Below are 27,932 nucleotides of genomic sequence, written 5' to 3'. Positions count from 1 at the left end.
CATGGGTGGGAAGTAGGAGTTTTCAGCACCAGAGCTCTTCCGTCCTCCAAAAGTGTATTCTGTAGAGGAGTAGCTATTACCCAGGCTGGTTTCCTGTAATCCAGTTTTTGCCTGAGGCTATGGAGCCTTTTCCAAACACTTCCTAAGCTTGTACCTTTAACAGCAAAAACCTAAAGTTCCAGCAGGTGGAGATGTTACTATATTAGAGGGATTGACAAAAAAAAAAAAAAAAGCGACACCCCTCCCTTCAGGATGGGAAGTCAGTGGGGGTGGGGTGATGCAGGGGGGGTTCCTTTGAAGAGAACGTTACAGAGAAACTCCTAGTGACCCATGTTTTGAGTCATAATATTTTTTCAGAACAAAATTTTGCAATTGTTTACCACTGTTTTGATCTGCAGTCATAGAATTTTCGAGTTGGATGGAGTTTTAGATCAACTCCTCTCAGACTCCCAACCCCACCAGCCAGTTCACCGTGGAGGAATCAAGGACAGGGAGATGGAGAAAGCTCCCCAGGGCACAGGTCTTAGGTCAGTGGGCAAATTGGTTCTAGTGTCTACATCTCCTGATATCTGTTTGATGATGAGAGGTAAAGATTTTCTTGGGCAAGGGTGATATCAGTCACACAGATGTTTGACTTAGGGAGTTTGGCCAGGAAAATAAAGTTACATATACACATCTAGAGACAGACAGGCATTTGTTTTACCCTGGTATATGGTCCATTTGCAGACAAAATAAATAGTGTTGTTGCGCTAGAGGGTGGGCAAAGGATTCAGTTTTAAGTCCCATAGCATGAATTTAAAGTAAGATGTAAGTTTAGATTGTTTTAAAAACTTTCCTCAGTTTGGTTTCATATGGGAAAAAAATGTGCAGAATGACACGGGGGTAAATTCTAAGCCAATGCTTGTTGATGGTTATCATTGGCAATTCAAAACTTGAAAAATTCACCACTTGTGTCTTCAGTTTTTAAAGAAGTAAGTTTGGGGGAGGATGGTCCCATAGGCTTCCCAGCATGCAGTGTAAGAATTAATTGCCAGAGGACATGGTTCCTAGAGAATTTTGTCTATAGCTGATGCAATGTTTGTATCACTGTTGTTAAGGAATGCACGGTGAGTCTTTTGGAGTCAAGGAGCTCCCTTCCTTTCATCCCTGGGCTCAAGGTGGCTATACCAGGTACACCAAGCTATCTTTCTAGGATAACGTAGCATCAGAAGTTAGGCTTATTTCAGGCATAGAGAGACAGAGCAACTGAATCTTTTACATACAAAGTTATTTCTTTATTAACTTTAACCACGTATATAAACTTAACATCTTATATAACTTTAATGTTCCAGCAACAGAATGATTTAAAAGTAAACCATACTTTTAGAGAAATTTAACACTCATATAATACTAATAAACTTGTGCCTGATACTGTGAGAATTAAAGTTTTTGTGCAATTATGTCACTTTACTCTCACAGCCATATTCAGGAGGTAACGATTACGTCCATTTTAGAGATGAATAAGGAACTTATCCAAGGGCACGAGAATTCATTAGCATCTTTGTATATTTTTTGTTCTTTCTCCCCTTCTGTTTTGACATCCTGGAGTCCTTATGGGCCAACCTACCTCTTCCTAGCACTGCTGAATATGAAGATGCTGATTTTTTCCTTAGCAAGACCCACTTACTTTTAAAGTACTCTTCCTTTCTCAGTCTACTCTAATTTTCACCAAGCTTTGTTGCTTTAACCTACTTCTGTTGCTCTGAGATAAGCCAAGGCAGACTTCATGCAGGAGGGCTCTGCCTCGGCCAGAGAAGCCCTTTCTGCCTCCCTTACTTTGCACATTGTTCTTGATTGTTTAAATTGAGCCAGATAGGTTTATGGAAATACAGAAGCACCTGGCACATATCTGGCAGTGTTAATTCATTCATTCATTCTCTTTATAATATATGGTAGTTCTACAGATGCAGATACAAAAGAATATCTGGAAATGGAGAACTGTTTTTCAAATGTTTCTTCCCCTATGTTTATGTCTAGTAACTGAAAAATATACAGGGACATACAATCCACTCAGCAAAAGTGTCCTGAGGCAAAAACTACTTCCAGTCCTAGCTGTAACAGACTGGGATGCACCAGAAAGAAAGAAGCAAGCTTGAGGAAATGGTAAATGAGGTTGGGAACAAGATGAACCAAGCAAGCTTCAGGGAGAGCAGGACCAGCAAAGGTCTGAGCTACATGAATCCGAAAACAGGGCCTGGAAGAGACAAAGTGAGATTGAAGTGGTCTCCTTGGGAAGGGAGGAACTGGCCTTCCCATACATCTGTAAAGGAAAAGCTAAATGTGTGAAAGTAGGTAAAGTGCTTGGGGAAGAGAGCACTTGTTTATTCGTGACTTTAACAAACATTTATTGAGCATTTGCTGTGTACCAGGTACTAGCTAAGGGCTAGGGAGCCCAAGATGAGTAGACACGGTCTTACCTTTGAGGAGCTCACAGCCTAGCCCGGTGAAAAAGATACACAAACAATTACAATTGAGTGTGGAGAGGGCTATGGTAGAGGTATGAAGGCTAACTATGCCTGCCGTGGTGGGCTCATTCAAGGAGGTTGTCTTTGACCCAGGTTTTGAAGTAAGTTGGAGTTGAACAGATGGATGTGGAAGGCAAAGATTTTTTCAGCATTGCTGAATAAAACTGAATCTTTTGGTACAGCAAGGTTTGGGATGTAAGAAACAATGACTGAGTCTGGAAAGTTATACAGGGATTACAAAGGGCCTTGTCATCCTCATAAGTTTGGCTTGATTGTCTGGGCACTGGGAATCCATTCCTGGACCAGACAGCAACATGGTAGATGTTTGGGAGGAGAACCAGTCAGGAGGCAGGATTAAGGGGTCAAAAGGACAGGGCCCCCAAAGTGGAGCCTTGAGAATCCATGGATTCCCTCAGTGCAGCCACCAACACCAAGACCTGGTGGCATGGGAGGTAGACCCTTCCTCCCGGTGGAAAAGGTCCACATTTCAAATCCACGTTTTCTTTGCTGTTCCTTCTTGTGTCGGAGCTGCTCCCCCTTCAGAAAGTACTGTATTTCCTGAGAAGACACATGAACTCTCTGGAATTCTACAGGAGCAGCACTGACCTTAGCGTAGCAAAACCTAGAGCCAAGTCCCCATTCTGACCCAATCGTCTGTGCAGCCCTAGGGGACAGTTGCTCAGCCTTCCTGGACCATAATTTCCTCTTTTCCCCCCTGTTCTGTGCAGAGGATGAGATCTGGCCTTACAGAAATTCTGGTTTGCCAAAATCCTTTTTTAAGCCGTCCAAAACCAAATCCAGTTACTTTTCCTAAAGTTTCCTAGTGACCCCTTCCAGGAGAGCGCTTAGATTATTATATGCAGAAAACCATTTAATTCTGTTTAAACCCTGTTATGTTTGGTTTAATGATTTCAAATAGATTCAAAAAGAGCCTGGAAAAATAAAAGGCCTGCCCCTTTAAGAAGCCAGGTGGCAAAGTGAGGGTTCAAGAGGTATGGGAGTGTGCCTGAGAACTGAGCACCCCACCCCCACCCCGGCTTAGAGAGCAGTGCTCCCACCAAGGAGTGAGCAGGCCTACGCGGTCATTAATTGCACCTTTAATATTTTCATGCTAAGTATATGCTAAGTTAAAACAAGAACCAAGGGCCAGAACTTGAAAAGGACCCTAGATGGATAAAAATAAATAAGCCTGTATTTGAAGTTAAGAGTTAGCAGCCAGATATGAGATCGTTACTTTGGAAGGTTTGCTGCTTTTAACCTTTACTCTAGCAGGGAATTTCATGCTTGTGGGTAGAGATAATCAGTTTTATTGTTCTCCAAGCATCTATTATTTTTACAGTGAGCCGGTGAACCTATTGTATGCTGTATGCTGACTTCTCTCAGTATCCACATTTAATCGAAATGTTGGGCTCTTTCCCACGGAGAATCCTGATGGGGCAGCTTCCTGGAGCTCTGGCATATCAAAGTTCTTTCATACCCAACTCCCTGACCAAAAAAAAAAAAAAAATGATGCAGTTTCTGGGATTTGTCCTGCAAGAAAGTTCTTTAGTAATACAAACCTCAGACTGAAGGTGGGCAAGGAATTTTTACAAAATAGCACCCCCAAGGTGCATGGGTGGTTCAGTGGTAGAATGATTGCCTTCTATGCAGGAGACCTGGGTTCGATTCCTGGACCATGCACCCAAAAAAATAAAAAATGAAAAACACCAAAGAATTGACATTTTGGTCTTTGATTTGGGTATTATACAAAGAAAGTTTGAAGTTTAGACATACAGTAAAACAAGGAATGATTAATTGTTTATTTAGGAGACAATTCAAACAAACCTAAGAATTGTTCTTAACTTCCATGACCCTGCTTTCTTTCCCCTTCTGTTGGGAAGTAAAATGAGCTGAAGCTACTGCAGATTAAGTCCAGGAGGTCCCCCCACTACAGATGAGGATAAATTGTAAACCACATCATCTTTTTGATGAAACTGGATCAGCTCCACTTACCCTCACAGCTTCTGACTGAGGCCCCAGAGGCAGAGGGTGGAAAACACCCTTGAGGAGTATTGAAAGCCAGTTTGTCTAGCTGGACTAACTTCCCCTGTGGCTGGATTTCAGCCTGCTTTCTTTAGGGAGCTGTTTGTAAAATTCTGATGGAAGGAAAAGATGAAAAACAGGAGGCGAAGCATATGGGCTTCCTCAGGGAGGTCTCATGGATGTGGCAGGAGGGGAGTCACGGGTTGGTTTCCTGCCCAACTCGAAGGCTGGTGGGTCACTTTGCTGCAATGCCTGGGTCCCCACCTATGATCCCTGGGGATTATATCAAGTTCAACAGATATTTACTGAGAACCGACCACCGCAGTTGCTGAGCTGGCCTGCATTTAATCTTCACAGTAACTCTCTAAGGTATCTCCCCGTTTAACAGATGAAGAAACTATTCCAAGAGGTTAAATCATTTGCCCAAGATCATAGAACTAGAAAGTGGTTCAAAACATGGTTCCTGTCTTCAAGTCTTTATTACACAGGGGTAGAGAAGCATCCCAGATGGGTTTTAGAGCTGGAACTTGAAGGACGAGCAGACCTGAGAGATGAAACAAGTGGGGGAGCGTGGGTGTAGGCATAGGGTGTGAAAGGGCCTCCCAGGAAGGGTGCTAGTCCTGGACCTCGGATCTGGAGATGAGAGCAAAGAATGCCATATAGATGTTAATACTTTCTCCAAGGTGTTTACAGGGGCTACCAGCCTGGTGAAATCAGAGTTTGATGTCATTGACTCTTTCCCTGGTTCGTAATCATTTCTTTCTAGTCCTAAAGACATCAACTCTCATTGGCCTTGCTGCCATTTGAGAGGCTCAGGAGCAAAAGCTAAGAAAATGACTCATCTGTCCACCTGGGCTGCCCAGAACATTCTTACCAATCCAGCTGAGCAAGCTCCATCTTCTGACTGCAATGGGGAAAGCTTCTGGTTCTGGGCTGGGCAGGGAATGCGCTTTATTATTTGATTGGGCACATTTTTATTGAACACCTACTATGAAGTGGGCATTTTGGTAGGGCATTGGAGAAAGAAAAATCAGAAAGGACAAACTCCCAGTTTCCAGAGAACATTCAGTAGAGTTGGGGAGACAACCGGGCATAGATGCAGTGAACCTTTGAGAGATGTTTTTGCTGCTCCTTCTTTCCAGGAAAATACCAAGCACTTCATGTCACCCCTAGTGAAAGAGTAATCCTGAGAGACACAATGCAATAGCACACCGGGCTGTGAGTCTGGAGACCCAAGTCCCAGTCATGATGTGGCCACTTTACTTGTGATGTGACCCTGAGAAAGTCACTGCCCTTATCTGATGCTCAGCTACTTGACCTGCAAAATGGGAATACCACCACCCACCTTAGAGGACTGCTGCAAAGATCAAATGAAACTCTCTAATGAAAGTGCTTTGAAGGATCGTAAAGTACCATATTAAGAGATTACCATTCGGAAATAGCATTTCATAAAGCACACCCACAGGCCAGGCCACATTTGGAAAGCAATGCGCTACAGGAGAATCTGACCAGAAATTCATCTTTTTTTGCTTTGGGGATAGCTCTTGTCCTTCCCATATGGATCATATTTCCCGCGGATGTCAGGGGAAAGAGAAGTGTCATGTCAAGAGAAGGACACAGTCCAACTTTCCCCAGCCTTGCAGGAGGCGGGGCCAGCCCGAAAACAGCCCTGGTGCTGCCGGCAGGCTGGGGACACGGGGAGTTCTTTCTTTTACAAGAGAATGAAAGTTCAATTTCCTTAATGGGCAGATGGTCCAAATTATCCCTCAGGCTCTATTCTGCAGCTGCAGAAAATCAGAGCCTATTTTCCCAGCGCCCTGTGTTTATTTCTGTTCTCCATAGCCTCCTTTCTTTTGACTTGTTTTGTTCTGGCAGGGGATTGGAAGGCAGGAAAAACAAACATAAAGGAGCTACAAAATTTCAGGTCTCCTTGGGTTTTCTCTCCTCTCTTTTTCTTTAAAAGGAAAGTTGCCTAGGCTTCAGCACCCTTCTAATGCCCAGCCAAATAGGTTCTGGGGGTATTTTGTGGTCACTTCTGTTCCTAGAGCCCCTCAAAGGGCTATGAATCCCATTCATTCACTTGCTCATTCATTTAGATCAATTTTTTGAGCATTGCAACATGCCAGGCCCTCTGCTTGCAAATGGGGTTGCAATTGTGAACAGTATAGATGCTAAATGGTTCTTGCCTTCCCAGAACTTACAACAATGAGTAAATAAAGACATGCAAAAAGGGAAATGCAGTATAATATTTATCACATATGGGGAGCACGTGATGGGGCTACAGGTCAGGGAATTCTTCCCTGAGGAGGTGATGTACGTCCACCTCATTCACAAGGTCCAACAGTTTGCAAGTAGTGTAGCTGGGGCTTGATCCCAGAACTTTCTGACAGGCAATGTTTCTCAACTCTGGTTGTGCATCACCTGGGAACTGTTTTAAAATATAGCTGACCCAATACTGGTCATTTTTAAAGCTCTTTAGGTGATTCTTATATGTAGTCAGGGCTGGGACCACTGCTTTAAGTCTCAGACTCTTTCCCTTACACCTGAGGGTTAATTACTTTGGTCCCCATGGGGCTCTTTACATGTGGAAAGGATTGTTATTAAATATCTGTATTAATATTCAGCTTGAAAGTCGGTTCTGTAGTTTGAAAATGCATGGCTTTTGCTTTTCTTCCTGATTTACCATGTAGCAACTGTGTGACCATAGGTAAGTTATTGACTTTTCTGGGCTCCAAGTTCCTCTTCTGTTAAATGAGAGCCATAATAACTAACTCATGTCACTTTTGTGAAGAGTAAATGAGGGAAAGCACATATAAAGAACCTTGCGGAGGGCCTGACATGTAGTGGGAACTCAGTATTTATTAGTACCCTTCACTGTTGATCCCCAACTTGAAATCTCTCTTGGAGAGAACCCAGAACTTGGCTTTGTTATGGTTGGGTTTCAGAGAAGCTCTGGGCCAAGCTTAGGCAGAACCTGCTGGCAGTAGGTAGTTTCAAGAGATGGCAGCTACTGGCCAATAGACTCTCCTCTTGAGCCCACTGATATGGAGGGGCCAAGCAATGAAGCAAATCCCTTAATTGTACTTTTACCAGATGCTAAAGAAAGAATAAGATAGTCAAATTCTTGCTCCCTAGCTAATAGCTTTGAAACCCAAAGCATGTAGAGTAAAATAAGGTAGGAAATAATCAGATGAGAAAACTCTGCAGACATCAAAAAAATGCCAGTGCCTGGTGAATAAAACCAGATGCTGGTTTTTAAACCCTGAACTGAAAGACTCGAGATACTGTCCAGTCTCCTTCCATTCCCAGAGGCAGGATGAGCAGCTGTCAGGTGTGATACTGAGAAGGGAGGATTCCTGTGCTGGAAGTGGGTGGAGGGGCTGGAAAGCCAACTCCCAGGACCCCTTCCAGTTCTGGGGCTCAGAGTTTCAAAGCAGAGGAATGTGGGTAAGTAATCCCCAGGCTGCTCTATCTGGGACTCTGCTTTTCCCACTGTTTCCCTAGGATATATTTATAAGGCAGAGAAAGCAAGGAAACACTTGTTTTGAGAAGAGAATCCCCACATACTAGAAGATTTATAAAGTCTGCACTGGGAGCCTGAGAGTGGCCTCAGCCCTAGTGCTGCATTCCTAGACCATTCCGGGGCTGCCGTGCTTAACGAATAACTTCCAGTTTGCATTAGTGTGTAGAAATTTGCTGACAGCAGGAGCCCGTCTTCTGCCCTACGCCCTTGTCCCTTTTCCTTAATATGCTGTGGAGCCAAGAACTAAGCCCTGGGAAGAGCAGAGGAAGTTAGGAGATTAATCCAGTTATGTAGATGAGTCCCCCTTGATCCTGCTCCCCACGCAGCAGAGTTGCTCTGCAAAGAAGCTCTTATGGATATGAACCCACTGGTATCCAGGCCATCTTCGGCAGAGCATGGAAACTCCAGAGTCAGCCCTGCATGTCTCTGGGCAAAGCATTGTTGGCCAGGGTGAGAGCTCACAGTGATTGTGTGCCCACGTATGGCCAGTCCTTTATTTGTGTCCTTGCTCTCACCTACCAAGGACACATGGGTGGTCGCCTCTGGCCAATGGTGGAGGCAGAATTCTGTTTCTAAGTCTAGAACTGACCTCTTTCTACTCTCCTGTGATGCCTCCCTATGGGAATCACCATTACTGTATATTCCTCCATTCAAAGTCCCTAATCCACCCAGGGTGCAAGAAAGCAAGTAGATAATCAGCCGTTTTTGGGGTGTATGGGATTCACAGGAGCTGTTTGTACTTTTTTTGGTAGCAAGGACCAGAGGCTCATCTGGGGCATTTAGAGTAATGAGGGCTTATGGTAAGGACATCTGCACAAGCATTGGAAGAACAGGAATAAGTGGCTTACAGAGCCTGGAACTAGAAGTTCATTTAGAATCCAGTGCAGATCTGGGAGTTCACCTCTTCACTCTAGTGTTTCATTGCTAACGTGGCTTTTTAACGGTGGCTGCCTCTGTTTTTGCCTCTGCTTCTGCTCAGCTCTCTCCCTGTTCCTCCAATTGCAGTTCTTGAGAGACTCTATCCTGCTAATCATCATCATAGTTGTTTGGACAGAACTTTTGAGCCAGACCAATATTTTATGACCTTACCCAAGCATAAGGAAATGCTCCTGGGCTGTGAGCACAACATACACCATGTGTCTAAGGCACAGTTTATAATCTGCTTCCCCTGTGACATCACATTTGATCCACTCAACAACCCTGGGGAGTTTGTATGACCGGCAAAGAAATAGAGGAACAGAGTGTCCTAGTGCCTCCAGCACTCAAAACTGGTTAGCAGCGTGCCTCAACTAGACCTCTGCCAGTCACCTTTCTCCTGGCTCACTGCTCTCTTCCTCTCACACACTGCCTGCCTCTGACCATTCCTGTGGCACTTAGCAGGGACAGCCTGGAACTGCCTTTTAGAGACAGGATTACATACCTCAGTGTCTGCATGGCTAGCTTAATAAATGCCTAGAGATCAATCACTAGTGGGGAGTCTAGAGTGATCTACAGATGGGGCGTACAAATAGTTGCAGTCCAGTTGCTGTGTGCACCGTGAGTACGTGGTACACATGTTAGTGCAACACTTTTCCTGCCCTCACACCCGTTAAGACCCGTAGGTGGATTAGCACCCATTCTGAGCAGCCAGACCCCGAAGGTTAGGACCAGAACCGGGGAGGTACAGGAACCGTGAGGCATTCAGATGGGGATTCCACTTGTACCCATGGACAAAGCCATGCGTTTGTCCACCCATCTATCCTCAACTCATCTATTCATCAAATATTTATTTAATAGTTTCAGCCTGCCTGTCAATAATATTAAGTACTTAGTGGTCATATATGAATAAGACATGATTTCTCTTCCCAAGGAGCTGGCAATTTTATTGGTAAAATAGGATATGCATGCAGAGCCCTTATAGAAAGCTTTTATTGAGCTCTATTACACAGTATCCTCTGATGTAAGGAGTACCAGCCTGCCTCCATCCTAGGCCCTATTAGTTTAACATCATACCAGCTTAACTCTGTCTTATGGCTTAAACAGTACTGAAAGTGGCCCATGTTGGAAGAAAGTGGTCTAGAGCGCAAGGGATCTCACATCCCAGTAACAGCTGGTTACTTCCTCTCTCTGGATCTCAGTTTCCTCATCTATAAATGAGGAATTTAGACTAAGAATTCCCTCAGGTTTCTGCCAGCTCTGGCAAAAACTATACTTATTTGTCCTTGCATCTTTAGTACCTAATGTAATACTGGAACATGGTAGGGACTCAATAAATGCTTTTGGATGGATAAGTAGATCATTGAGAAGATAAATACAAACATTTATAAAGCTATGTATAAAGAATAAAGATAATGTACCTTTTGTACCCCAAATTTGTGCACAAGAAGTAGAATCATCCCGGACTTCAAAGAATATTATCACTTTCCTCAAAAGCTAAGGCATGTGCCTCCTTCCTCTGCCTGGAAATGTCAACATGTTCATTTTGAAATACAAAGTCAGCAGTGGCTGTGCTCCCCAAGAGCATCACCTGCCATCTTGGTCCCCCCGATAAGACAAGAGAAGCAAAGCTGTTTGAATTTGGGGTAGTAGCAGTACTGTTTTTAATGTAATTGCTCCATTAAAAGGTATCATGCATCAAAGTTGTGAAGCAGAATTAATGAACCTTGCTCAAGGAATCTTACTAAGAATGAAGGACTCTGGGAAAGAAAAGGGTTTATATATGGAGAATTGGCCTGAGGGTTAAGTAGCTCTTCTTCTACTGTGGATGACTTTGTGCAAGATGTAGCACCTCTCTGGGCCTCTTTTCCCTTCTGTGTCACTTGAAGAGTTTGGACTTTGTGATGTTCAAGTCTCTGCCAGCTGGCAAATTCTATGCTTCTCCATCATTGGTGATGCTTGGAAAACCCACAGACTGTGTGACTATTACCTAAACCTAGTGCCATGCACTAAGTAATGGGGACATCTGTAACCTATGACAAAGTTAAAGGAAGTTAATATCAGGGAGATCCTAAGAAAATGCAAAACTCCCTAGTCCAGACACCACTCCTAGTCCTTCTGCATTACATGACCCAATCTGTACTTCATTCCCACCCTCTCTACTGAGAGATCAGTTCTGCAGGTCAAGATTTGAGCAAATTTGGGGCCTTGCTATAGGAAAGTGGATGAGAGCTATATACGTGGTCCCAGGAATGGCCTGAGTAATGGGGCAGAGTCAGTGCAGTGGGTCAGGGTACTGAGAGCCAAGCCTCCAGTCTCTGGGGCTGGAGGTAGGCAGAAGATTCTAAGAAGTTAGAACCACTGATGTTCCAGAAGACTTGTTGAGTGAAATAGACCTTTTGACCTGGGAGAAAGCAGGAAGGCTGCCCAGCCATAAAGGGCCAGTCTCCTGCCCTGGCTTTCCACTCATCAGTTTTCTTCCTCTAGGGTTATACAAGTGAAATTAAGTAGTGATGCCTCTGGTCTGTTCTGACTCTTCTCTGGTTCAGTGTATAAAATGGGTGAACCCTTGCCAAAGGATGTTGGCAGGGTCCGTGGCCCCTAATACTGAAGCAGCAGGAAAAGGAAAAGCAGCTCTGGGTATCTCTGCTACAGGGGTACAAGGAAAAGCTCTGCCTAAGGCTTAGTGAACTGGGGGTTTGGACAAGCTAAGCTCTTAAGTTAGAAAATTTTCTGACAAGTTAGAAAAATCTCTACATTTCTTCCTTTGGTGATAAAACTACTTAGCATTTGCCTTTAGCTTGGGTTTCCTAGCCAAAAGATGACATGTACACAGAGCTGAGCAGGATTTGGTCTGGGAATCAGTGCTGTCTTCTCAGCTTGCAAACTGTGGGCAGGTGACATGAAAGGTTTGATGTTCCCTTCACCTAGGAGGCTCCTGGATGAATCAAAATCAGAAACCCACATGGGGAATGATTAGGAGCAGGGTTATCTTCAGGGTTTCTGATTTTCATTTTGCTTCAGGAGGATTTCCCAGGGCTCTCTGAGATGAGATACAAGAAGGAGGTACAGGACCGTTAAAACAGGGGCAGTTAAGAGATGTCATATGCGCTTTCAAAAACCTGAGGTCCCATTGCTCACCATGAGAGCACTTGCACTTTGCCCTCTAACTGGATCATCCCCTCTTGCTACTGGCCCAAAAGTTCCTGAATTTTGTTCAATCCCCTGCCTTCCATTTTCCTCTGCTGTAATGTGTAAAGACAGACACACTGGCATCTCTTTGCACCCTGGACGTCTTGCAGCAACCACTTTGGGTGGGCCCTCTCTGGGTGGGGTCTCTAAGGAAGAAGTTGTCTGGACTAACAAGAAGTATCCTGAGGGCCATGGGTAGGTAGGTCACAGACTGGGCTGAGGCCGCCTCTCAGGCACCATGTGTGAGTATGTGGGGACTGACACAGCTACGGGGTGAGAACATTTCCAAGTGGTGGTGGGTTACTTGGTAAGAAAGCTCTGCCGTGGTTCAGAAACTGCCAGAAAAAGCATGGCTTAAACCTTTCACCCACAGAAACCCAAACCTCTTACCAAGTCATGATGTCCTTCTCAGGCAAGAGAGGAGGTCACTGTAGGGGTGTGTTTAGTGACTCCTCAAATTTGTTCCAGGTGGTGGCGTCATCTCTTGGGCCTGGGAAAGGTGTCTGCCTGCCATCCCCATAGCTCTTCAGGGGCAAAGAAGGCAGGGGCAGGAGACATTGTTATGGAAATAGCTCCTTGGACTTCCATAGTCCCTGAATTGGGAAAATCTGTATCATAAACAGATCAGACTTCAGCCTGTGGAGGTCACAACAGAACTAAGAGTTGGTTAGGGGAGAAAAGGGATGCAAAAATCACAGCTTAGTGCCCTATTCATAAGATGAGCTAGAATTAAATGTGGCATCCAGGTTGGATGAGTCCAGGGGAGGTGATGCCACCTTCAGAATCATTTTGACTCTTTGGAGGGTACGGCATCTGCAGACCCCAAGGGCAGTACCAACTGATGGTGTTCAGCTCCACTGCAGGGAGAAGTCCTCAATCTTGGAGATCTGGGGACAAGTGATGAGAACAAGCGCCAGGGCTTGGGGGATCAACACTGGAGCCTGAATGCGGTGGTGCCTCCCCCAGACTCTGGCAGGATACTGTCTAGACTTTTTTTCCCTCATGGGCACTTTTCCTCTTTTCAGTCCCTGAGATCCATTTGGTCCTAGTTGGTGGAGGACATCCTGGGTTTTTTGACTAGAGAGGCCTGCTACAAGGGAGTAGGGGGCATGGACCAGGTCCCGTAATTATGGTTACCATATGTTTCGAAAGTTTTGAAGTTGTCCTGTTCTTAATATCCTTTAGTCACTTCCATATACATTGAAAGATCCTGAGAATTCCAATATTTCATCATCCAACTGATACTTTCCAGACTTCCTCTAGCACCCGCCATAATCCTATGACAAACATGTCCCTGTTTTCTGACTTGGGATGCATGGTCCTTGAACCAGTAGCTTGAGCTATGAGTCCAGAATCCAGGAACATCCCCCCAAAGGAACCTTCGGTGGGTGAGTAAGTAGAAGTGGCTGTGATATAGCAAAGAATGAGGGAATGGAGGAATGCCCTGATGGCCAATTTTCCATTCAGGCCCCCACCAGGGCACCTGGGCTCTGGGGAGCTGCCCTCCTGGGTCTGTCTTATTTAACTAGTTGATTCATTTATGCATGTGTTTAGTTTTCACAGATTTATTGGGCATCTTAGTGTACCAGGCACTGTATTAGGCCATGTAATCTGTCATTGGACTGTTGACAGCATCCAAGAGGATAAACAGGCAATTATTTTACAAAGTGCCAAGTATGTCCGTAGAAGTGGCCCTAGCCAGGTTTGGGGAACCAGTGGAGGTTTTTTGGAAGAAGGGGCACCTAAGTTGAGTTCTAAAGGACAGGAAAAGCAGAGCCCAAAGAGGGGTTTCTTGAGGTAGAGGAGTTCATGACTTTCCTTGCGTCATTTGGGCCTCTACTCAAGGCCCTCCTTGTCTGCCATCACTTTCCATCCCCTTCCCATGAACTTATCATTATTTGGCCTTAGATTATATTTTTATTTGTATATTTTGCCTATTGTCGGTCTTTCCTACTAGAATGTCAGTTCCACGAGGGCAGGGTTTTTGTTCATGGTTGTATCCCCAGCTTCTAGAACAGGGTCAGGCACATAGAAGACTCAATAAATATTTGTTTAATGGATAGATAAATGAATAACTGAATGGTGTGAGTTGAGCCTGGACAGAGCAACCAAGAACAAGGCAAGAAATCTCCAAACATCATCTCTGCCTACCCACATCACGTCCAGCCTCTTTGTGTTATTTTTATTTTCCTTTTCTATTGGGATAAAATATATGTAGGTTAAAATTTGCCATTTTAACCATTTTTGAGTGTACAATTCAGCATCATTAAGAACATTCACAGTATGTGTAACTAAGACCACTATTTCCAGAACGTTTTCATGATCCTATACTCCTTACCTGTTAAGCAATAACTCCCCTTCCACCTTTCCCCAAGCCCCTGGTAGCCTCTGTTCTACCCTGCATCTTTATGAATTTGCCTATTCTAGATAGTTCATCTAAGTAGAATCAAATGACATTCATTCTTTTATGCTTCTGTTATGGTGTGATGTCCTAAACTAGTCCACCAAGCCCTGTAGGGGACTCACAGAGTCCTCTGGCCATCTTTCCCTCTACCTCCTGACCCTCCACTGAGGCTTCTGTTGTTAGCCACCTAGTCTGACCTGCCCATTGCCACTGTGACCCAGTGATGACAGAGGAGGGAAATCTGGGAGCAACCTGGGCATACACCTCAGCCATAGCCAACCTCTTCCAGGGGCCTGGGCTCATTTGGTGCCAGTGGCTTCAGGTTAGCTCTTCGTTACTGCTCCCAGGGGACTTTCTCTGGACTCTGGCTATTCTCCATATTATCCTCATCTCCAAGATTCCTAGGCTTACTTGCTTATCCTGGGCCTTTTTCGGCAACCCGGCAGGAGCTCGTGTTTTCACTAACTATGGGGAGAAAGACCTGGCCAGTAATGAAGAATGCATACAGAATAGTATTAAATATCATGAGGAGCCTTTCAGAGTAAACACCCTGTAATAGTTCACCACCTTGGAAATGATGTGGTTTCTTGGTGGCTTCTAGTTGCTCTCTGCGGAGTGTACTGGGGAGTCCCAGGCTAGGCAGCACACATGATTAACAGACACATGATCAGTAATGACACTTCTCCTTTCTCATTTGGCACAGCTCAATTATATTATTACCTCAAGGGCCTACAAAGGTTCCCTGCCAAGTCACAGTCATTAAAGGGGAGATTCCTCCAGCTCACTGGGAGTTTAGTACTTTATGGGGTTCGCCTTCTTTCTTTTCCCCCAAAACAGAGATGTATTGCCTGAGTTCTGGAGGTCAGAAGTCTAAAATCAAGGTGTTAGCAGGGCCACATTCCCTCTGAAACCTGTCGGGAAGGGTCCTTCCTTGTCTCTTCTAGCATCTGGTGTTTCGGCATCCCTAGGTGTTCACCGCAATGGGTTTGCCAATTTTTTTCCTGGCAATTCACATAGGGATTTTCTTGTTTCGTGACAGCCATTTGTCACTGGGTCACATACCAGTATCTGCCTCCACTCCCATTCCACATGTTCCAGATGGTTTCTAGTTGAGTAATGTCATTAAAAAAATGACTTTGACATCTTCCCTGGTTTTGGAATTACTGAATATTAAAGCTGGAAGAAACCTTTCAGATCATCAAACCCTGTCATCCAAGTGCCAATCCATAGACTAACTGCCTCTGAGTCATTTGGGGCACTTGTTGAAAATACGAATCCTTAACTCTAGTCACCAAGATTCTGATTCACCTTGACTGGATTGGCCCGGGCATCTACATTTAACAAGCATTCCTAATGTTTTGGATGCATGGTCAGATTTATGAACCAGCATTAACTCTTATGTTTTATGAGGAAACTCATGTTCCCAAGGGGTAAAAGCAGCCCCCCTGAGAGTGGCAGAGAAGGGAAGAAGGCAACCTCAGGAGATCTGAGCTCCAGTCCCAACTCTGATGCTAACCACATGTATCACCCTGAGACTGACTCCCCAGCCAAATCCTGACTCTGAGATGATCTTAAGACGTCTTTAAGCTGCTCCTGTGGTCTCAGAGTCCCTGAAATACCCCCTTGAAGAAGTAATGCAATGTGTTTTTTAATGCAAAAAATTAATCTCCATTACCTTATCCATTCAGCAAATCTCTATTCCTACAGCCAGATACTGCTAAAAACTGAGTTTAGAGATGAATGTAACTGGGTTTCTGCCATTAAAGAAGGGGTAGCGAACTAGCATTTGCTGAGCACCTGCTATATGCCAGGTGCTCCACCAGGAGCCTTAAATATACATCTTAAATACACGATTTCATGTAGCCTGCCCAGCAGCCCTATGAAGTAGGCTTGTCCTGTGTTACAGTTGAGGATGTGGCTTGGAGAAACTAGAAGACTTCCTTAAGGTCATTCCGATAGAGACAGGAGCCTATTATGTTCCAGATGCTGTTTTAAGCTTTCTTTACATATATTGATTCTATGACATTTTAACATGTCTGAAATCAAGAAGCATTCTACAACTGATGTAATTTGCCATTATAGTCAGTGGAATTTTTCCCTTCTTAGTGGAAAATAAAATAGTAATGTGCCTTACAATCAGTGGCACATTCGAGTTCCTGAAGCTCTCTCTCATTTGCAGATAGTAAGTGGCAGGGTTAGAATTCACAACCATCTGTCTGATTTCAAGCCCTTTCATGCTCACAGTCTAGTGAGAAAGTAGACAGAGTAACAGAATCAGGGCTGAGATGCTTCCTGGGACCTCTCTGGCCATTAAGTTCACAGTTGGACCACCCTGTCCCCAAAGCCTCAACCATCACTTGGGTTTCCTCTCATCCACCTCCGATGCCATCTGGCAATAACCAGGTCTGGAGAGAAGGCTAATAGAGGGCAAGGATGAAAAACCATATACCCACTCCTGCCCCAGATGGGAAGGGGGATGGAGGGGATTCAGAGACATTCTCTGAACGGGGCCCTATTGCTTTCAGAGCTAAGTGATAACACCTGCTGCTCTCCTCAGGTGGCATGGAGAGTATGGCCATCAGGCTGGTGAATGGCTCGGGCCCCCACGAGGGCCGCGTGGAGGTGTACCATGACCGGCGCTGGGGCACCGTGTGCGACGACGGCTGGGACAAGAAGGATGGGGATGTGGTGTGCCGCATGCTGGGCTTCCGTGGCGTGGAGGAGGTGTACCGGACCGCTCGGTTTGGGCAAGGTGAGGCACTCAGAAGGAAAAGGACTGGCTCTGCAATAACGAGGGGGCTTAAGGGTCTTGGGACTGAAAGGGACCTTCAGGGCTAACTGGTCTGAGCTCCCCTCCAAAGCTTGGATCCCCTGGACAGCCATCCTGCAGTCCTTCCTGGAGGGCACCCGGCTTTGCCTGAGTCCTTCCTTCAATGGGGTGCTTACTATCCCTCAGGGCAAACCAGGCTTTCTTCACACCTTAATAATTATTAGAAAATTCTTCTTTTCTCTGAATTTAAATATTTTCTACTCTTTAGTTTCCCCTACTGGCCCTACTTCCACTTCCTGTGTCTCAGAGAGCATATCAAATCCCTCTCCCACTTCATAGCTCTTCAGATCTTAGTACTTTGCCCTCTCACCTCTTTCTTGCTGCTTAACATTTATATAGCACATATTGTGTGCCAGCCTCTGTTCTAAACACATTACAGATATTTGTTCATTTCATCCTTACAACACAATGAGGAAGATACAGATATTATCCCTATTTTTCTAATAAGGAAACAGGCACAGAGAGGTTGTGTTACTTGCCAAAGGTCACATAGCCAGCAAATGTTAGAGACTGAATTCCAGACCCAAGCAGGCAGCTCCATCATCCGTGTTCTTAACCACCCTGCTGAGCTGTCTCTCTCTCTGTCTCTGAGTTTTCTATTCTCCAGATGAATATCCCCACTTCTTCCATCTTGTCCTCACATGACAAGATTTCAAAAGCCTTCACCATTTGGGTTGATTTCCTTTCAACATGCTCAAGCACACCTCCCTTCCTACCAAATGCTAGTATGGGAAGGGACTTTGAGGGGGGAGCATGGACCGTTACTGGGTTGGGGCTCACTTGCAGTATCCACTCCCTTCCTGCTGAGGGGAGGCTGCCTCTCCCCCAGCTCAGACCCCATTCACTGTATCAAGCCTCTCTCCCAGTCTAGCATGCTTACTGCTGACACCACCCAAACTGACCCAAAGACTTGCACGCAGATATGGCCAACATGTGTTGAACACCCACAGAGCCACACACACCCACACACACACTCACACATGCCTCTTCCTCTCTCAGACCTTGAACAAGGAGAAGCTGATATTGACACAACTAAAACAATGATCCAATTGCACTGAGCCTGGACTCCCCATACCTGTATAAAAGCAGGCCATCCCTTGGCTCTGTGACCTTGAACATATTGCTTCCCCTCTCTGGGTCTCGGTTTCCTCATCTGTAATTTAAAGGGGGTCGGCAGGCTCTCTGATGTGCCTTCTGCCTGCTCCCCCTGGGACTTAAGATGCTTCTGCTCACTGTCAAGAGGACACTGTATCCCATGGTTGTGGGCAGGGGTTTGGACCAATGCTCTCCTACCTTGTTGCCTGATCCCCCTTGTAAGCTCTGAAGCAGCATGAGCCACATGCCTGGGGTTTTGCCCACGACTGTGGGCTGCTGGCACCACAACCACACACATATACACATACACACATACACACTGTACTAAATGGCTAACTGGACCCAGTGGTGCAGCATGAGATGAGTATCGTTTCCAGACAGGGGAAACAGAGCCAGGTCAAATGCAGAACTGACCGTGCAACCTTCCACTCCTCACAGTTGCCCTTTCACCTTACCTCCCCTACCCACTGCCCACAATTCTTTCTCAGAATCTTGTCCCTTCGATCTCAATAGCATCGGCAGAAAGTAACTGTCTGTGACATCTGTTGAGACAGCTGGCAGAAAGCGGCCACTTGACCCCAGCCTGACCCGGCCGGCCTCTACATAAAGGCCAGAGCAAACGGGGAGTTCAAAGGGGCTGTGGGAGGTGGGGGGGCAGTCCATTGGGAGAGAGCAGTTTTCTTCTACTTAAAACTCCAGGCTTCCTTTCAGCCTGTTTCTTCAAGGAAAATAGACATTATTGTTCATAAGAGGAAGACTCGGAATAGTTGTCACTTTTCCATATTTGGCTCCAACAAGGCCTTCTTTCTAATAAGTGGAAGTAAAACCATTTTTGGGGAAAAAAAATTAGTACTCGGGCACATGGGTGGTTCAGTGGTAGAATGCTCATCTTCCATGCAGGAGACCTGGGTTCAATTCCCAGACCATGCACTTCCCTCCCCCCCCAAAAAAGTGTACTGTTAGCCTCAAACTAAAAGGTAGTACAGCCAGGAGTCCCATCAGAGACTGGCTTCTTTCTTCCCACCTTGGTTTTTGTACTAGCTTTAGTGTGGGGAAGCTCTAAAATTGCCAGTCAATTCCTTTAAACCAGTCAATGGTAAGCTTCACTTGCTTCCACATATCCATCAGATTTGCATTATTATTTCCTCATCGTGGTCCAGTGACTTATCTCAGTGACACTCAAAACCTTGGCAGGGAGACAGGACTGGTGTTAATGGGGCACACAGAAGAAATGGAGGCCTGGATACATACATGAAAGGATCACATAACAGAGTCTCTTCCTGAGCCCTTTCCAGTAGCCCAGCTGCATTCCCCACTCTCTCTTCCTTCTCTTCACGCGGAACTTCCAGGCACCTACCATGGGCTGAGTTCTGGGGCACAGAGATAAATAAACCTGGTTCTCCCTCAACGTGCTCAGTTTAGAAGGTCGGTTAGACAAGTTCATTGTTTCAGGTCAGCATGGTAAAGGCTCTAATATTGCAGCAGCTGTGGGGACAGAGGGGAGAGAATGCCCGCCTCTCCTGGCAGCAGGGGGAGCTGTGCATTAGGTCTTCAGAAACACCACTGTCCCACCCTCCAACCACAGCCCTCTACCCCAGGGGTGCCCTGACTCCCACTCCCAGGGCACCCACTCTGCAGCCCTTTGGCCCCTCCGTCTTCTCTATTTCTATCTGTTCCCTTCTGGATGTGCTGCCTCACTGCAGGCCCATCATTCCTACCACCTTCACCGGGACCCCTAGGCACTGCCTCCTGGCTGCCATCTGCGTGCCCCTCCTTCTTCTTGCCGGTTTTTTTGTGGTTTTTTTTTTTGTTTGTTTGTTTTTGCATGCCCCTCCTTCTTACAAATTTCTTTACCCTTAGCTCTCTCTTCTCCCCCTCCTCAGACTACCTGTTCTTTGACTATCTTCAGAACTTCAGCCTCTGCTTTTCTCACCGTCTGTGTGACCTTGGAGAAGCCACCTCCAAACCTGGGCTTCACTGCCGTGTGATTCTCTCCTTTGCATGTAGAGTGTTCAGTTGGGCTCCATATGTCTAGTTAGTCTCTGTTACAACCACTCAACTCTGCAGTTGTAGCACAAAAGTAACCAAATGGGTGGGGCTGTGTTCCAGTAAAACTTTATTTAGAAAACAGGCATTGGGCTGCATTTGGCCCCCAGTTTGCCAACCCCTGGCTTAGTGTTAGGTGCTGTGTGCTGTGTACTGTGCTGATATAAGGAGTAAGTGCTGGACTATCTGGGCATCAGAGGCTTGAGTCATGGTCTCATTCACTTAAAAGTTATGGGACCCTGGGGACCTCAGTTTTTTTATTTTCTATAAGCTGTCCTTCCTACATTTCTATGGAAGTCTGTGGAAGGATTCAGTATAATTTATTCCTACTATTAATACCGTTCTTTTTTTCAAAATAATTTTATTGATAAATCTTAACATACAAACTTTCTTAACATACAAACATTCATGTATTAGTACTATTTTAAATAAACGTATACAAGCTTGAATGTTAGCTTCATGTTGCAAAGAATTTTTTTGTTGTGTTTTATCTTTTTTTTTATTCATCATTGAACTCCAGACACCTAGAATAGCACTGAGCACATAGTAAGCCCTCAAATATTTGTTGAGTTAATGAAGGGATATTAAGGATAGGTTCAGTCTCCATTACACCCAAACAGGTGTCACCTTCAAGCAGAACCTTAGTGCTCTAATAAGTCCCAATTTTGCAGCCTCAAGATGAAACATTACCTCATTGCTGCTTCTTTTTTATCATCTGTGAAATAGGGAGAATACCCTACTTTCCTGATAGGGCTGTTATATAGCTCAAAAGAGATAACATTCAGGTGAAATTGCAGATGTAATTCCAGAGCAGGGCTTCTCAGACTTGTATGCAGGGGTCTTATTGAAGTGTAAACTCTAATTAAAGTCTGGGGTGGGGCCCAAGTCTCTGCATTTCTAACAGACGCCCGTCTGGACATGCTTAGAATAATCAAATGTCACTTCTAAGGCTGAAGTGATGATTGTACCTGGAGTAGTGGCATCTTGGCCTCTAGGCCCTGGTCAGAGGAGGGAAGATGGTTCACTGCCTAATTAGCCTTTCAGTGATCATACTTAGTGTCTAGTAAATGCAGACATTCAGTGATGCTAATTTAATGATCCCATTCCCATTATTTGTTCACAGTTCAGATATACTCTATATGCATTAGGGCTGGGTAATCTTAGGCTATTCTTTATTTGTCAGTCTCCTCAGAGCTTCTTTATTTGCTTTGGGTGTGACTAACTGGCAGAGCTCTTGGGCCTGGATGTATCCTTTTCTTGGGTAATTTATAAACTGATGTGTTTTCCAGGAGATGTTTAATCTGCAAATGATTGCTCTGCATGAAAGGGTTTATTGTGTAAGAGTCACAGGGTCTCCAGGCCAGAGCCAGAGCCAGGGAAGAGGCTCTGATGAAGAAACAACATCCAAAAAGTTGGCTGGAAGGAGATGTCACCCCAACCCTGTCCTTGAATTCACTGCAAAGCAATCCCATTACATGTGCTAAAAATCTCTGTATGACAAAACTATGTTTTAATTGTTTAATTATGCTGTATATCAGTGGTCATCGAAATCGTTTAGATGTTTCCTTTACATTCATTGTAGAAGAATTTCATCGGTGCAGTTCAAGAGTGAATTACAGAATTTCAAGGTTTTAATAGTTTTCAAAATTTCTGTAAAAGGGAAAGTTTTATGGCCACAGAGAAATGGTATGGGGAGGGTGCCATGTGAGAGTCTTGTGGTTTGCCAGACTCTTCAGTGAGCTGTTTCAGGCAGGAGAAGGCACTGGGATCAGGGTAAGGTTCTAATGCCTGAGCTACCTTGTGAAAGGGCTTTGGTAGTTTTTGAAGGCCCTTTCTAGTACAAGAACCATTACCTCATTTGATTTGCTCAAGGTGACAGAGCAAATAAATGTTAGAACCCAATTCATGACTCTTAATCTAGTGCTTTTTTGTGCCAGGTCGTAGAACCAATAAGTGATGGTGCCAGAGTGACCAATTTGTGCTGCTTGCCTGGAACTTACCTGGTTTAGCACTGAAAATCCCATGTCCTGGTCATCCCCTCCCATTTTTAAAACTGAAATGGTCACACTAGATGGTTCTGAAACTTGCATCTAGGTCTGTCCTACTGCAGGGGCTTACTTCTTTCTCTATATCAGTGCTTCTCAAACTTTAATGCCTACTCACTTCACTAGAATGTAGATTCTGGTTTAATATGTCTGGGTGGGACCTGAGGCTCTGCATTCCTAACAAGCTTCTGGGTGACATCGCTGCTGCTGGTCTGCACATCATACTTTTAGTAGCAAGACTCTAAGCTACTAGGACCAATTGCTTTTGGAGCCTCAGTTTATCCACTATAAAGTGGGTTTATTAATAACTATCTCACAGCATCATGGTGAGGAATATCATGTGTAAGATGCCTGATATGTAGAAGGTACTCAGTAAATTTTACAATCATCACCATCAAGAGACTGAGCAAGAAAATAAGGCTGAAATCTGGGTTGGGTGTAGCAGAAGGAAGCCAACAGATTTGAGAAGGCCAGAGGAGCCCAGGACAGCCTGGTTAAGCACAGAAACAGGAATGCTGCCTTTTCCCCAACTCCTTGATCTCCTGCATAGCTGCTATGAAACTGTATTGACTTGTCTCCACAGGCACAGGGAGGATTTGGATGGATGACATTGCCTGCAAGGGCACAGAGGATACCATCTTCCGCTGCAGCTTCTCCAAATGGGGAGTGACAAATTGCGGACATGCTGAGGATGCAGGGGTCACATGCAGCAGACACTGACAGTGGACACAGCCTCAGGTCCAGGCACTGCTGCAGAGCTTTCTTCCTGCATTCCTGGGATGAGGCATCACTTTGGGCTACTCTGTCCATGCCTGTCCTGACCACACCAGCATCCCTCCTGCCCCCATATTCCTTATCCTAAGACTGTGGTGGGCTGTCATCGTTCTCCACTTGGGCAACTGCTCCAAAGCATTGTGACTCTGGGACCTACTGCCAATATCTCCTTTCCACCAGGATTCCTGCGTAAGGAGCCCTGGTCAACTGAATCGTGCTCAGCCTTCAAACACCACTTATTAAGACTCAGAATCCATGTTCTTTTTGGTCTGTTAGTTACAGATTGATGCTGAGAATATGTCAGAGAAATGTAACAATGAACTTGGGAGGGAAGCATTATGGATCATTTACTTCTTGGGTAATCCTAAACCTCATTTAAGTCGGTAGTTTCAATATCTTCCTCCCCAGCAAGAGGCAATACTGAATGATTCATTTTCCCTCTTTACTCTGACTTTTCTAGTTTGGGGAAGTGATAGAAGGTAGAGGCCAGCTGTAGGAAAGAGAAGGAAATGCCAGTAGTTACCTGGAGGAATCAAACTGGATTTGGAGCAAGGGAATGAAACTAACATTTATGGAATAACAACCAAGGTGTGCTAAATAGTATCATGGGTGCTAAATTCATTTGTCCACTTTGCCTTATAAACTTGGGTAGGACCTTTCTTCCAGGTAACACTCACCTGACCCTTTCACCTGGCATACAAATCAGAAAACCGAGAATGATTGAGACCATTGGCCTCACCTGAACCCTATTCTATATTTGCTAGGCTTGAGCAAGAAGCTTGGGTATGAGACACATGTGACTAGAAAGCGACGTATTCCAAAATTTATGGTGTAAAAAGTACAAGACCAGAGATGATTGGCTTCCGGGTACACAGGAGGAAAGCTGATTTGGAGAGTGACATGGGCACTGTCTGTGTTAAACCAAGGCCAATACTCAGTCATTGAGCATCAGGGTTAAAACCTGTGTTGTCATGGCACACAAGTAACTCAGAGCTCTTTGGAGGTGATGATGTTGCATTTTCCAGGCTGCACTGGATATAATCCTGTGATCAGGAGGTGATGCATCTCTATGGATCCTATAGGGGTAGAATGAAGTGAGGATTCCCTATAACCTCCAGGGGGAAGAAAGGGCCATGGGACCTTTGCAAGTCTGATTCACAGTCCCCTTCTATTGACAGAGAGATCATCTTCTATATTTATACAAGGAGGTAGGACTGGGCCGTTATACATTGTTCTAGGACTAGGGGAGCTACATCATAGCTAGTGAGCACCAATCCACCTTGTTTGGGGGAATCACAAATTCACAGGCCTTGGATGCACAATCATCCCTCGTATCTGGGCAAGCACAGGTTTGTCTGGAAAAATTGAGACCTTGGACCCTCCAAGTGTAGGACCATCAAAGTTCCTAGCTGACATCTCAATGAATGTGTGCTACTGGTCATTCTTTGCTTATAATATGCTTGTGTTTCATTAATGTCCTCATGATCAGAAACTCTTCTTCTGACCATTTGCTATGTTTGTGTAACACGCATGAACTCATGCATCTTTTTTCCAGAGCCGATATATGTATGCATATATAAACATAGCACTCTTTACTACTTAGCTCAGCACATGCAAAGTTTGCATTTAAAAAAATAATAAGCACAGAAATAAGTCACATTTAACAAATAAATTCCTAAGTCAATTCTGGCCAAGAATCCTGTTACCACACCAATGAAGACCCACATAGATTTCTGACCTGGTCTTTTTATTTGAAAATTTACAAATCTTGTTTGTTAAATTAAAAAAAGTGTCAACTGTTTGAACCTTAAAAAAAAGAAAGTCTATTAATTTACATACCTGCTTAAAAGGACATGGAAATGATCATGGACTTGTGTATTTTAGGGACTAAAGGACATTAGACCTGGTCTGAAATTAATAAAATATTTTAAAGAAATTTTCAATAAAGCTAAAAACATGTCACTGAGAAGCTGTCCATCATATTCTTTCTTATTAAAATTCAGTGACTGTGGGGGTGGTGCAAGGGTAGCTCAGTAGTAGAATGTTCGCCTTCCATGTGGGAGACCAGGGTTCGATTCCTGGACCATGCAGTCCCACCCAAAAAAATTCAGTGAGAGCATATGGAAAGCTGTCTCATTAGTTTCTGGAGGACAATAAACATAGTCTTGACCAAGAACATGATGGAATATGATGTCTCAATCTTTCTTTGGTAACCAAAGGAAATGAATCCCAAGCAACAGAACAAGGTCCATCTTATAAGATAATTGCTTTCATAGTTAATAAAGAAAATACACTATTTTCTCACACCTCGAATTCTTATTTGGGAATGTGCTCCCTCTGGAGTTGAATTATAAATGCTAGCATTTTTTATTCACATGTAAGAAGATAATCCTCAGAGCTAGGTACAAGGTCAGCCAAGCCACTGAGCCTCATCATCTAATGAGAGGCAGGAAGTACCAGGTACAGGGCTGTAGTTGGGAGAGGTGGGGTATGGCCGAGGCCACTGCCTAATCCTGGTCACGTGCTCACTGTTGGCACCCTTGGGAATCCACAATGGCCCCAACCTTGCTATGGGCCATGATAATTTGCTAAAAGAAGTCAAGAGAGAAAAAGTTGATTTTCTGGAAATCTTCAGAGGAAGAACCCTGTTTCTCTCCTCTAAAAGGCCTGGTGATAACTTTTCCCTCCTCCCCGCGCAAAATCATTATGGTTCCTGTTCTGTAAATGGCTTCCCATAGGAAAGGAGAGAGAACCCCCTTTTTACAGCCTCTCTAATATATAAAATGCACCACTGACACCCTTCTTTCAAATGCTTGTGATGACCTAGCTTTAGGACCAATGTGTGTTGTACTTAAACAAAATCACTGTAACGGACTGGATATGCATAAAGGAATTAAAATTTTCTCAATCTTAGGTGCCCTTTAAGTCTTCAACTATATTGTTTTATGACAATCAAGTATTCTAACATTTCTATAAGATTTCAGATGTGTAAGTCGCTTGTCTTTTTGTTCTCAGAATAGCTCTTCCCTCAGCTCTCATAGAACACCTCCTCTGCCTTCCCGCCTTTTCTCTCCTTTCCCTAACCTTTAGCTTTTTGGAGCTGAGTTGGTATAGTAGATTGAATTATGTACCCTAATTTAGACATATTCTTAATCTCAACCTGCATTCCTATGGGTGTGAACCCCCATTATAAATAGAATCTCCTGAAGATGTTGTTTTTAGTTATTATGCTGGTTTGAAGCTGTTATGCACCCCAGAAGAGGCCGTATTCTCTGAATCCATCCTTGTGGGGGCAGATCTGTTGTGGGTGAGACCTTTTGGTTAGATTGTTTCCATGGAGATGTGACCCAACCCATTCAAGGCGAGTCTTAATCTCCTTGCTGGAATCCTTTATGAGAGTATAAAAAGTAGATAAAACCAAGAGAGAGCTCAGAGAAAGAAGCAAGAAGGAACCACAGGAGCTGAGACAGCCATTTTGATACCAGAATTCAGGAATGAAGGACAGCAGATGCCATGTGCCTTCCCATGTGACATAGGAACCCCAGATGCCAGCAATTTTTATCAGAGAAGGTTATCTTACTCTTGATGCCTTAATTTTGACATTTTCATAGCCTTAGAGCTATAAATTTGTAGTCTAATAAATCCCCATTGGAAAAGCCAGCCCATTTCTAGTTATTGCATTACAGCAGCTTTAGCAAACTGAAACAGTTATGAATAACAATTGAATGAGGTTGGGGCTTAATCTGGATTACTGGGGGCCTCACAGAGAAGAAGAAAAGGGAAGGCAGTGTAAGAGAAAGCCACAGAGGAGGAACTGTAAGCAGGAAATTAGTGTGAGCCCAGAACAGAAAAGGAGAGGATATCAACATGTGACTGGAAGGAAATAGAGAAAAACCAAGGAACCCCAAGAATTGATGCAAGCTAGCATCAAAGCACTACTAACCCCAGGAAGAAGCAGGCTTTCTAGCCTCTAAAACCATGAGACAGTAAATTGCTGTTGTTTAAGCCAACCCTTTTTAAGGTATTTATCATAGAAGCCTGGCAAAATAAGACCAGTAGGGGCTCTGGGGTTCTGACTGACTAAAGTTTTCTTACTTATCTATCCCTCTTCACCAGCCCACTTATCCCCAAATTAGAATAGGTCAAGAGATTTCAAGAAGAAAGATGTTCAATCCCTTAGGTAATTTTTTCACTCTGGCTGGAGGGAACTCAATGACTCCCAGCCCTGTGTGGACACTGAAAAATGTTCTTTCCTCAGAAGTTGTTCTTGTGGGCCTCACAGATTCACCTATCCACAGAATAGCATTCAGCCAAAGACTCGAGGGACATTTCTGGAACTCTTTTCTAAGAAGCTCCCTTCTCTCTGGTACTGTGCCTTGAAAGTTCCAGCCGCCTTAGCTGCACCCATCTCCAATCTTCATCTCTTCACTTCAGTAAGATTTTTAGACTCTGTATGGGCCCCCTTCCCTGTACTTCAGTCTGGCAGAAAGCCTAGGCAAAGAGAGGACTCACCTTACTTGTTTGCCTTTTCTCAGGGATCACAGTCTGTTGTCCAATGTCGGAAAATACATGTTTCAATATT

At 44.5% G+C, this 27,932-nt stretch overlaps 1 protein-coding gene and 1 non-coding gene across 3 annotated transcripts in view; both read left to right on the top strand.

The window, feature by feature from the left end:
* The window catches only part of SCARA5 (scavenger receptor class A member 5), a 132,301-nt gene extending 106,043 nt beyond the window's left edge, over positions 1-26,258 (top strand). The window contains exons 8-9 of one of the 2 annotated variants that reach the window (XM_077152879.1): positions 17,118-17,312; positions 23,160-26,258. In XM_077152879.1, the coding sequence (XP_077008994.1) occupies positions 17,118-17,312; positions 23,160-23,296 (332 nt within the window). In that variant the 3' untranslated portion in view covers positions 23,297-26,258. The remainder of the gene's footprint in view (positions 1-17,117; positions 17,313-23,159) is intronic. The other variant, XM_077152878.1, reaches the window with a different exon arrangement.
* On the top strand, positions 4,114-4,184 carry TRNAR-UCU (transfer RNA arginine (anticodon UCU)). Its single transcript has one exon. It is a non-coding gene; the product is annotated as a tRNA-Arg (tRNA).
* Positions 26,259-27,932: the final 1,674 nt, after the last annotated feature.

The sequence above is a fragment of the Tamandua tetradactyla genome, chromosome 3 (assembly GCF_023851605.1).
Source record: "Tamandua tetradactyla isolate mTamTet1 chromosome 3, mTamTet1.pri, whole genome shotgun sequence".
Lineage (NCBI taxonomy): Eukaryota > Metazoa > Chordata > Mammalia > Pilosa > Myrmecophagidae > Tamandua > Tamandua tetradactyla.
Note: the sequence above shows the minus strand (reverse complement) of the source record. Positions and strands in the feature narration are given on the sequence as shown.